The 12761-nt window shown below is 36.2% G+C and overlaps 1 protein-coding gene and 1 non-coding gene across 9 annotated transcripts in view; both read right to left on the bottom strand.

Annotated features, from left to right (window-relative positions):
• TP63 (tumor protein p63) overlaps positions 1-3698 on the bottom strand; it is a 93523-nt gene extending 89825 nt beyond the window's left edge. For 3 of the 8 annotated variants that reach the window (XM_036444773.2, XM_036444772.2, XM_036444775.2), the window contains exon 1: positions 3492-3690. In XM_036444773.2, coding sequence (XP_036300666.1) covers positions 3492-3683 — 192 coding nt within the window. In that variant the 5' untranslated portion in view covers positions 3684-3690. Of the gene's footprint in view, positions 1-3491 lie in introns of all 8 variants that reach the window. The other 5 variants (XM_036444770.2, XM_036444776.2, XM_036444769.2 and 2 more) reach the window with 3 other exon arrangements.
• Positions 3699-6773: 3075 nt separating this feature from the next.
• LOC118725113 lies at positions 6774-6895 on the bottom strand. Its single transcript, XR_004989859.1, has one exon. It is a non-coding gene; the product is annotated as a small nucleolar RNA SNORA31 (small nucleolar RNA).
• Between the last annotated feature and the right edge of the window lie 5866 nt (positions 6896-12761).

Raw genomic sequence — 12761 nt, 5'->3', positions numbered from 1 at the left:
CATGGAGTGAGGAACAGCCCAACTGACAGCTGAATTAAATCTGCAGCTTCTGCTTTTTACCGACTGTCCTTGTACCTAAGGTGCTAAACATCTCGAGAGCATAACATGGACAAGCTTAAGATAACACATTTATTAACTATTAAGATAAAAACCACCCCCAAATATAAAATACAATTCAGCCCTTGAAAACAGTATTGGCACAGGAGAGACTATCTCCCTTGACCATGCAAGCCCGGAGGACAATTATGGCAATGACCTGGAGTCTGAGAGTTTATTCTCCTGCCCCAACATTTTCTTTTTGCTCTCAACTAGATTTGCACATAAGTTCTTTATGAAAACATTTTTGGAGCATCTACTGTCACAATAGTCATTTTTAGATCTCTCTTTCCTTGATATTATAGGTAAAAGGTTAGGTTAATGGGCCACATTTCTATGCCTATAGCTCAACTACAGAAAGAAAAATTATTAACCTTAACTTGTAAAGAGAGGTATTTCAATATATGGGCCTTGAAGTCCAGTTTAGTTCTAGAATACTATAACCCATTTATCCAAGTACCACTCTCTCATCACCTAGGACCCAAGATGGGGATTTTTAAAAATAAAAATTTCATTCTAATGGGAGTTTTAGAATCTCTCTCTTATGTGCTCTCCCCTCTCTTACACACACACACACACACACACACACACACACACACACACACATAACCCTCAGATCTTGGCAAGAAAGTTGAGCTAAAACTTAATCTATCAAGAATTTCCTTTCTTCTGAGCCTCTCTCTCCAAGTCGGATACCAGTCCCAGAGGCTGTGTCATTCCATGCCTGGCACAATGGCACGGTGAGTGCTTGAGGCCTCTCCATTGTAACCAAGGGTGGAACCTTAAGCGCTGCCTGTTACATCCTGCCCATGTTCTCTTCCCTTCCAGACCCTTCCCTGTTCATTAACAGCTTCCCCAAATACAGCTCTGCTTGGGAAAAGGGACTGAAAATTGGTGAAAAATGGTGTACAGAAAGATAGTGTTCTTATATTATTTTTTTGACTTATCAATCTATAGACATTACTTGAAAATAATATTTTAAAAAATATTTGAAGTCTGAGAATGGGTTATAGTTTTAAAACAACTTTGACTCTCATGGTTAGTCACATACTTTTTTATTTTTTTTTCTCTGACATTCTGTTTTTATTTCAGTAAGGTAACAGCATCATTTAACTTTCCTATCAAGGGTGGCTCCATTATTCGAGGCTTATTATTTTCTTAAGTTATACCAACCTGCTTCCAGACATCTATCGCTACATCTCCATGTCCTCTACAATTAATGCATGCCTTTTTCCTCTTAATTTCCCCAATTTTTAGTAATTCTTCTGTGATAATAGTAGATGGTCATTTTCTGTATTGACAATTACTAATAAACATTGCTTTAAAGTGAGTTCCAAATGTTACAACTTTGTATTAAGTTTCAGGATTCTCAGGGCCATGTGCTCCCAAACATTTCATACACTCAATTATAGAACTGCATTTTTATAGAGGGGTAAACATAACTCTACACAGAAAAGAATGGAATGAAAATTGAGCCACGAAGATAATGCATAGTAAACAGACTGCAGAAGAGTATGCCTAAATAACACATAGTACAGAGACTGGCAGAAGGATATAACATTCATAGTGACAATATACAAAAAGTTGCAGTAAGAAAGAGAAATTCAGTCATATTTTCTATAGATGTTTTCTATGTACATTAGTAGCATTCCAACAGAAAGCAAACAACAGCTACCTTTTGAGCAGCTGACCACACATTTACCTCAAGTTTTTAAAAACTCAAACCAATGTAAACGTATTTTCTTTCATCATAAGGATGTGATACTCTCACATACAACATATGCCTCCATAAAAGGCAGTAATTCATTTAGATAGCATCTAATCACAGCATTTACACAGTTTTATCCTTTCAGGAGAAACAATCATTTCCACATCAACTTTATACTTTTCTTATAGATACCTTTAAGCTAAATTTGTTTCTACCGCATTATACTCAGACACATAGTCAAATCCCAGCCTGCTTGTAACACATGAAATAGCTCGTGAACAAACACAAAGTCAGTTATGATATGACCAATAGATTTGTTTTTTAATGGTTATAGCTGGACCACAATGGATCAAATAGAAACAAGATATTCTTAAAAGGTACCTCTATTTTTTTTTAATTGTTTGGTAACATTTCCAGCTAAGTTCCAATATTAAAGTAAAACAAGAAACTCAAGTTTCTCCACTAAAGACAAGCAAGCCCGCTGAGTGTTTTAAAGGAAAATAGGCACTTCCTTTTCCTTCATTAGATAACTTGATATTTCCCCTGTTATATTTACACAGTTCAGGTGTCTAGACAATAGCATGGTCAACATGACAGCACAGACTCTGCTTAGCTGTCCTTTCCTAGATTCTCCCCTTTCCCTTTGCCGTCTGCACCAGAATACTGTGCTTTTTGTTTTGAGTTTTAAGGAGCTCAATTTGAGTACTCTAGTCTCTTTTGCAAAGCATTCACCTATAAGCATTTTCATCCGAAACACTGAACCCGCTCTCTGCTCTCTCCACACCACACTCCCCCCGTCCCCCACCCAATGTGATTAGTGTCAACACAGCTGCTCTATTCTGAGGAATGTAAACTAATATTGTTGTTAGACCTCCCTCAACCTTAGGAAACTTCCTCAAAGCCTTACAGCCTCTTCAGGAGTTTTTTCTTATACCTTCGACCAGTGATTTAAATCCCTGAGACAAACATTGAGGAGAGATCATAGAGGCAGATCATTAATTCCTTAAATAAAATTCTAGACCTTATAATATACATTTATTTGTCTGCATATATACATATTTAACAATGCATCACTCCAAAATAACTTTGTCATTACACAGTGAAAGTCTAAGTCCATCACCGGACAATAGAGAAATGATTGAAGTCTCCTCAGGGTTTAGGTGGGTCTCTGGATTGATAAAATTCAAAACAAAGATGGCTTTAAAAACCTCACCTGTTTGCTTTGAAAAAATAAAATGAAAAAAAAAAAAGCTTCATTTGCTTTTAGGATAAATTCTGGAGATAGAACTGAGAACTGAGTTGAGACACAATCAACTAATACTTCTTACTAGTATGTGAACACCCAACAGAGGAGTCATTTCAATGTATCTAGCAGAATGTGACCTGTTCTCTCAGTCTGTTGCTATAAAAAGTGATTTTACAAACTCCTGAATATAGGTTTTTCAAATACAATGCCACTCAGAAATTTTTCTTTTCCCCTTTCTTCTACTTTTTTCATATGCTACTTAAAGAATAAAAATCTTACAGTCACCACAGAAAACAGTAACCAAGAAAAGGAGATTCCTATATACAATTTGCAAAAACATTCTATTCGGAAAATGAGAACCACAAATATATAAGCTTTTATTTAAAATATAAAAATGAAAAAGAATATCTAGATGAAGTACTAAAAATCTAAAATCCTTACCTCACTAAATTGAGTCTGGGCATTGTTTTCCAGGTACAACATGTTAGCTGTAAGATTGATCAATGCCGCTGTCCTCTCTTCTGGCTCCAGGATTTTGCCAACCCCCCCACCCCCTCTAAGACCCTTACGATAGGAATCTACTAAGAAGATAACAGAACTCAAGTCCCTCTCTCTCCTTCTCTCTCTGTACATAATTTTAGGTTCCCTAATATATACTCAACTATAGGCATGAGGAGGCGGGACTCTTCTCTTTACCTGTCCAATCCATCAACTTCCACCTGGACTCCTCCACTCCAATGGAGTGAGGCCTCTCCCATCTCATTAAGTAGTTAGAATTCCTTATCACCAATCTTTAAAGAAAAAGAAAGAAAGAGGGGAAAAAAACCACACACACACACACACACAAAAAAAAAAAAAAAAAAAAAAAAAAAAACAGGAGAGACAGACAGGTAAAACTTTCCCCTGTCTCTTACACCAGAAAGTGCATCCTCTCCTTAAAACAAAACCAAATCTCCCCAAACAAACCACAAAGCGTCCCACCACCAGGGCTTACAGAAGGCATTTCAGAAAGTTATTTTACACTTTGCAACTGAAAAGTCAAACTTCAGGGAAAGCTTTTGGAAGGGGTTTTTGTTTTTTTGTTTGCTGTTTTTTATTGTTGTTGTTTTAGACATAAATATGGAGTTTCAAAAATGATTGCACAAAGTTAGAAATGAGTGAAAAATTCTCAAAGCCATGGTCATATTTCCTTAGTATAAAGATTAAAATCCACTGCCTGATAGCTGAAAATTTGTAAAATCTTTCTCCCCAGAGAAATGCCAGTGGTTTCATACAAAACTATGCCAACACAAGCCACTTGATTTTTCAGAGCATGGTCCCGTTAACTTGTAAAAACAAACAAACATCCATATTACATTCAGGAAATAGAAATCCTGGGAAATGTGCCCATTTTTTTTTTAAAGGCCTTAAAAAAAGCCCTGCTTCTTTTTATCATTCTTTCTGGAGACATGAATCAATACAATAGCTTATCTATTTGAATATTTATTTTCTCTTTTATACCTTGTTTTTATTAATGTTAAAAGAGAAAACAGATTTTTATAAACAAGAAATAAATTATTAATAGAAAGATTATTAGAGTGTGAGAGACAAATTAGCCTTTTCTTTAAGAATGTATTTCTATAAATACATAAGAACATTCATATAGAATCTGGCTTTGGTTAACCATGATTTAGTGGGGATGAAATGCACCCTGATGGTTATTGTGTGAATCACTAAAATACTCTCAGTACTTCTGAGTATTCTATGTAATTCAGTTAGATTTACATCTAACTATCATTCCCCACTCCAACTGGGGAAGCCAGTTCCCTGTGTCCTGCTTAAAAGTTAAATCTGGCCAATGTATCTTTAATGAATATTTAGATTTCTTCTAAAAATTGGAATATAAGAAGATTATAAAAAAATAGAATCCAAGATTGTTTGGTATGTAAACTGTAGGAATAAAATTTGCCAATATATTCATGACCTTGGATTTGCCTTCTCTCTACTTTTCCTTTCAATACAAAACATGCGCATAAAGAATTATATGATCTTTGGGGTAATAGTTATTTTAAAGCCTCTGAGTTCCTTGTCAGAATGTTCCTTTATATATTTTTTTCCAAAAAATTTAGTAATTTCAGTAATATCATTTGATCTCAACTGTTCAAGAATAGAACAACATTCTGTAACACTACAAGTTTATATCACAGGTAATGTTTGTTTTCTCAGTGAATATTGGGACGATGACCTCTTACTACCTGTAATTAACCAAATAAGCACTGACTACAAGGGAAAAAAAAAAAGAAAGAAATTACTTACAAAATGCAGTATAATTATTTGTACCGTGTATTTAACTTCTACAACTACTGACAGCTTGAAAGTCAATAGTGGAAAGCAGATGGTTGCTTCCTTCGTTAGACCTGTGCTGAATTCCAGCAGTTCAAAAACTTGGGTGAACTAGAGATTCATCAAAGGTGCTTTTTAAAAACAGATTTCTGGATCTGCCCCCAAATTTCTTAGATCAGTCTTTCCGAGAACATGGCCCCATATCTATATTTTATATAGCCTACTAGGCAGTCCTAAAGGAGTCAGATTTGGGAATCAGTGTTCTAGAGTACACATCATTGGTTACCATAACTGCCCAGAAAGTCATTATTGGGTTCTTTTTTACACTAGTGGGATATTGTCACCATTTGAACCCCTAAATCTAGGGTTCATAGTCTCAATTGTTGGTGGTTTTTCATCAAAATGTAAACAAATTTCATCTTTCACAAAGTCAAAGATTTCTTTCCATCAGGATTTTTCCCCAAAATATTTTTATTGATTTTTACAGAGAGGAAGGGAAAGGGATAGAGAGTTAGAAACATTGATAAGAGAAAAACAACAATCAGCTGCCTCCTGCACACTCCCTGCTGGGAATGTGCCCAAAACCAAGGTACATGCCCTTGACTGGAATCAAACCTGGGACCCTTGAGTCTGCAGGCTGATTTTAGATGCCCTAACTGAGCCAAACCAGTTAGGGCATCTATCAGGATTTTTTTAAAATAAGTTATAGTTATATATATTAGGTCTAGTAATAATTAATGTCGTTTTTCTAATACTTTTTTTTTAAATCGAATTTATTTAACCAATACAACAAAATTTAATCAACAATATAGTTGCCGTTGTTTTCTACTACTTGTGCCCAACGCTCAGGAAGCATTTTAATCCCTCTGTTGTAAAATTCTTGTGATTTTGATGCAAAAAAATTCGCTCAATGCATTTTTGAGGCATTCTTCATTATTAAATTTTTTTCCAAGAAGAAAAGAACGAAACAAATGGTAATCGGAAGGGGAAATATCAGGAGAATATGCAGGTTGAGGGAGAACTTCCCATTCCAGCTGGCACAGTTTTTCAGCAGTGATTCTTGCAGTATGCGGTCATGCGTTATCGTGGTGAAGAATTACGCCCTTCAGATTAACCAGCGCGGGTTCTTTTTCTCTTAAAGCTTGGGCTAACCTTTCCAATTGGGCACTATACACTGCACTTGTAATGGTTTGGTTAGATGGTAAAAGTTCATAATGAAGAATTCCTTTAAAATTCCACCAAACACACAACATCACTTTTTTCGCATGCAAGTCAGGTTTTGGCGTGGGCTGCGGGGCCTCATTTTTGTCCAACCATTGAGGCCGCCTTTTCAAATTAACATACAGCACCCATTGTTCATCTCCGGTAACAATTTTTTTTTTCTTTTTTCTTTTTTTCTGCAAATGTAGTCCCTTATTCAATCTGGGCCGCCACAAAGACAGACAGAAAACGCAGGGATACTTTTCTTTCGCATCCCAGTGCAAACCATAAGAACAACAGGTTGTTCAAGGTTCCGGTAACAATTTGCTCTAAAAACGGCAAACGGTTTTGACGAGAGAGGAGCGAACTGCAAATTGTGACTCTTTGATTACGGTTGTTGTAGGTCAACTCATGAGGAACCCATTTTCCAAACTTTTGGACTTTGCCAAGTGCACGCAATTGATTGGAAATTGTTTTTTGTGAGCAATTTAAAGTTGTCGCAAGCTCTTGTTGGGTAATTTGAGGATTTTGCACCAAAAGAGCTTGAAGAACTTCTTGATCAAAATTGGACACACGGCCTCGACCACTCTTGTCATCTAACGAAAAATTTCCCTCGCGAAATTTCTCAAACCAACGCTGGCATTTTCTGGCGCTAACTGCATCTTGACCAAGAGCACTACAGATGTTTTTTGTAGCCTCACTTGCTTTTCTTCCTAATTGGAACTCGTAAAGCATGCAGTGCCGAATATGCTCTTCATCTGCCATCTTCTTAGCCCTAGTTTTGCAACAAAAACCAAACCAAACACAAACTTTTTCAAGCAAAACTTGTTAATTTCACTTCACACGTTCTGTAGATACCACGTGTTTGAAGGTTATGTCAATACAAGTCAACGCCAAGCAAGATTTTAAACGAATGTTTAAAAACGACATTAATTATTACTAGACCCGATATATATATATATATATATATATATATATATATATATATATATATATTAGAGAGAGAGAGAGAGAGAGAGAGAGAGAGAGAGAGAGAGAGAGAGAGAAAGATAAAAAAACATTGATTGATGAGAGAGGAACTCATTAATCTTCTGCCTCCTGCATGACCCCCCAACAAGGATCCAGCACACAACCCTGACATGTGCCCTGAGCGGGAATTGAACTGGCCATCTTAGTGCCTGGGTTGATGATTAACCACTGAGCAACACTGGTCAGGCTTCCATCAGGATTTGATGGACTGAAGAGTCAAATTTCTTCTATCTATCATTTCAGTCTTTAGTGCTATCAAGTCTGACTATGATCTCTACCCAATATATCTACCAAGATTCTGGACAAGATCTAAGACCTACATATCTTATGTATTCAATAAAAGATATATCTCTCATGAATGCTTTGGGTAGTTGAGGGAATAGACTGGGATTACAGGAGTAACTAGGAGACACAGGCTCTGTTCCCAGCTCCGCTTTTAGCTAGCTCTGTGCCCTTGGGGCAGGTTACTTAACCACTGTGGATTCAGGTTCCTTGTTTGTGAAATAAGGGGAAGAACGAAATGATTTCTAAAGAGCATTACAAAGTTAAAGTCTCTATCCAGATTTCACAGAAGTGACTTGAGAGGATTATTCATATTTTTTCTTATTTTACTTGAATATTTGTATCTTGATTTTCTCATCTCTGAACTGCATAATTGAAGCAGTCGAGTTAAGCTGAACAGACACCAAAATACTTAAATGACATAAAGGAACAGTTAAAATGTATTTGGGGAAAATTAGTGTGTTTTGCCTCACAACAAAAACATTAGCTAATAATGCATTTGAATTTAGCACAAACATTTCCATAAAAGAGCTCATTAAAGTCTATCTGATAACATTTAATTTCAGAATTAGTGTGAATACCTGATGTAAATACCATACATTTATTTAAGCAGGAGGCTATTTACGGAACTTGCCATAAAGCAATGCTTATCCTGGGATCTCAAAGATTTAGTAATGTGTATTAATTTTCCTAACAACCTAGTTATGTAGTATTATTATCCCCCATCTTTCAGGTAATTAAACTCAAAAACTTTAAGTGGGTTTCCCAAGCTCTCAGGAGTCAGAACAACTCTACCTAGAGCTCACAACTTTCTTTCTCAGGCATTTCCCTCAGATTTTTCAGAGCTTCATGCCTGCTGGATGAAGATGCCACTATAATAAATGCAGTGTGTTGGCAGAAGTCTTCCAAGATGTAGGGAAAATATATGCTTTCCTGAAATAATACTATTAACATTTTGTTGAATATCCTTCTTAAAATTTATTTGTGGGAGATCTTTTTGTACATTAAATATATTAATCTCTTATCATAAAAAATACTGCAAGTATTTTTTCAGGTTCAATAAACAACCTGGTCCCTACAGAAGTCTGGGAAGTGAAAACTGGAAGTAATTTTTGCTTCTGGGTCTATGTCTGCATTCAATGTCTGGGTCTATGTCTGGTCTATGTTTGGGGGTAGATGTAGAGAATAGGGAAATGATCAGGTTTCATGAAGTCACAGAATAAAGATACATGCTTTAGTGGGTTCCTTCAGGAAGATCTTAATTCTATAGAATTAAGAGAAAAAAGAAGTTAGCAGGTTGGGTAAATTTGATTAGGATTGGATGGTCATTTATTTAAGTAAGTAAAGGATGTTTTTACAGTAGCAGTTGAGACTCCAAGAAATAATTTTAAAAATATATATATATTCTTATTGATTTCAGAGAGGAAGGGAGAGGGAGAGGGAAATAGAAACATCAATGATGAGAGAGAATTGGCTGCCTTCTACATGCCCCCTATTGGGGACTAAGCACTCATCCAGGTATGTGCCCTTGACTGGAACTGAACCCAGGACTTTTCAATCCGAAAGCTGACACTCAATCCACTGAGCCAAACAGGCTAGGGCTAAGAAACAATTTGCATCTGGTTCTAAACATATCAATCCTTTTAAATTTACCTGAGTGAGATAGAAATAGAGCTATCTAGCACTGCCTTCATTTTCTTCCCTCCCAGTTAGAGCCCCCTTACCATTACTTGATCTTTTCTAAATGGCTTTGATGGTGTCCCTGCTCAGGCTACCTCAAAGCCAATGGGAGAAAACCAAGTATTTCCACACATAGTCAAGACTCTTTAAAGTCTATTCCCAAACTATCCTCTCCGCCTCACATATATCCCACTCTGTTTGCCACATTCTGTCCCCTGTTGACTGCTTCTGCCCCTCTGTTCAGTCTAGTTCCTTAGTTTAAATGCTTTCATTCTTTTTACATGGAAAAGTGAAAACATTTCTAAATGCTATATTCATGAGGAGTTCTCCAATACTACCGTTGAAGTTGAATCTTCTCATATATGAATTATTTAAGGAAAGATTTGACTTTTATAGAGCATGTGTAAAAGCTAAGAAATGTTGGGACTTTCCATCTGTTGCAGAACTAATCAATTAGAATGTTTAATATCAGCTACCACAAAGTTAAAGGATGACTAACTGAATACCTATAGTCACTTTCAAAGCTCTAATCTTTCCCAAGTTAAGTGATTTCTTTTCCCTCCTGCTTCAAATATGTGAGACAATTAGCATTTATGGATCCTATTGAAGATCAGAAAATTAATTCAACTATAGATTACTTTTCTCTTTAGTTCAAAGCTAAATTCCAAAGCAAGATGTATCAGTAAAATCAAATTAATTTAAGGGTCAGTAGCTAGGCTCTGAAAAATGTGTAAGCCTTATGGGCACATGAGGGGAGATGAGTTTTGTCCTAAATTTTACAGTTACACTTGAGCTATAATTTATTTTTATAGACCTTCCAATAGAAGGTATAATGGTGAACAGGGTTAAATTCTCTTTCTTAGTATTTTTTTTAATAGGTCATGGACTCTTCAAAGCACTTTGTATATCAAACAAATGTTAATTTAGTTGTCAAAAAGTATGATTTAGGTATTGTTCTTATCCATGTATCAGAGGAGGATAAAGACAGTGAGATGCAAATATAATACTAAATGTTAAATCAATAGAACTTGTATATTTTCACCCCCAAATGCACTAAAACATTGTTGCTGTACAGTTAGATTGTGTCTTCAGATATCCTCCCATCAGTATTTATCCCTTATTCAATGCCATGTTCATAGCAGTGTTACAGTTCATTGACCAGAGATACCTTACTCTATGTTTAGAATAACAACTGTAATTTAGCCACCTGCCCAGTTTTAAATACTCTTTTACATTTGAAAATGTAACAAAACAGTCTATGTGGAAACAAATGTACAGAGATAATACCATCTCTGCTCACATTTTCTTTCATTTTGCATTTGAAAATTTTTACATTATGAAAATGTTATATTTGTAAGCATAACACAAAAAATCAAAATAACAAATGTGTTATTTCTTCTCCTGTGTTTATGTAACTATTTTGTAAGAAAAAAATAATTTTTAAAGTTATTATGAGCATTTAAATATTCTTACAATTAAAAATACTGGGTTAAAGGTTACATAATTGTCACTTGTTAGGTACAGAATTAAGTTATTTTCCAAAAGGACTGCACCAAATTACATTTTTATGAAGCTAAGGGCCACATATGAAGGGTTTTCTTTCCCAATTTAATGATTGAAAAATATCTTCTCATTTTAATATGTTAATGAGATTTGATTACATATATTTCAATGTTTATTAGCTCTTTGCATTTTTTTCTTTAAGTGATCTATTAATGTCTTCTGTCCTTCTCCTCATCCAACCCTATTCCATAAGACTAGCAATGCTTTCGTTATTAATAAGGATATTAACTCTTTAACATATTCCCAAGCTTATTGATTTTAATTATATATATTAAATTCTGATAATTTTATTACATAAAAATAATATTTTGAGCCATTTATTTCAGAATCTAGAGATAATTACTACTAACATTTTGCTATATTCTATTCCATCGATACATATCCCATACAATTTTGTATGTTTTAAAAATTGTACATATGATAGTATATATTAAAATATATACTGTTAGGTATGTAGATATGTCTATATAAATATACTAGAGGCCCTGTGCATGAAATGCGTGGTTGGCGGGGGTGTCCCTCAGCCTGGCCTGCACTCTCTCTAAACTGGGACTCTTTAAAGTAGGGGTGTCGAACTCAATCAGAGAAGGGGCCAAAATCTAAAATCCAGCCTAAATCGCGGGCCGAATGGTTTACTGAACAGTCATAAACTGTCATTGTGATGGAAACGCAGCGGAGTGCAGTGATGACAGCGCAGTGCGGGCCACATTGCAAGGCCTGGTGGGACAGATTTGGCCCGCGGGCCTTGTGTTTGACACATGTGCTTTAAAGGATGTCATACTGACGGTTTACAGCACACATGTCAAACACAAGGCCCGCAGGCCAAATCTCTCCCGCCAGGCCTTGCAATGTGGCCCGCATTGCGCTGTCATCACTGCACTCTGCTGAGTTCCATCACAATGACGCGCGGTGACATAGGAGGCTTGTGATCTCACCGCCGCCTCGCCGGCCGCCCTACTTGCTATTACACATGCGCATAGATAACAAGTCACGCGAGATTCAGGAGGCATGATCTATAGTCCGGCATCCGATGTGGTTGTGCGGGTGGCAGAGCAGAGGAGAGAGTGAGTGTGCGGGCATAAAAAATACTCAGCAGAAGCTGCCAGTTCCTGGCATAAAGTGCAGGCATAAAAATCGCAACAGAATCTGCTATCTGTACCCAGCCAGGCATTTATTGACTGACTTTTTTTTTCTCCACTCCATCTGCCAAATCAAGCTATCCCTGTGCAGTTTTCAACTTTTTCCTTCTAACGCAGATTTCCAATAAACTACATCTTTTACTGCCAGTATTGATCCCAAAATGTCCAGGAAAAGAAAAATTGATGGTGAAGGCAAACAATTTAATGACAAATGGGAAAATGAATACATGTTTGTGCTTAGAGAGGGCAAACCAGTGTGTATATTGTGTTATGAGACAGTGTCGGTGATGAAAGAGTACAATATACGTCGTCATTTTGACACCAAACATAATGTTAAGTATGGCAAATATACTTTGGAAGAAAAGCATAAAATTGTTAAAGAACTAAAAGGCAAACTACAATCACAGCAGCAAATGTTTACAAAGGCTACAGCGAAAAATGATGCTGCAATGAAAGCAAGCTTTATAGTGGCTGAAGAAATTGCCCGTACTTCAAG

The sequence above is a fragment of the Pipistrellus kuhlii genome, unplaced genomic scaffold (genome assembly GCF_014108245.1).
Source record: "Pipistrellus kuhlii isolate mPipKuh1 unplaced genomic scaffold, mPipKuh1.p scaffold_m20_p_2, whole genome shotgun sequence".
Classification (NCBI taxonomy): Eukaryota; Metazoa; Chordata; class Mammalia; order Chiroptera; family Vespertilionidae; genus Pipistrellus; species Pipistrellus kuhlii.
Note: the sequence above shows the minus strand (reverse complement) of the source record. Positions and strands in the feature narration are given on the sequence as shown.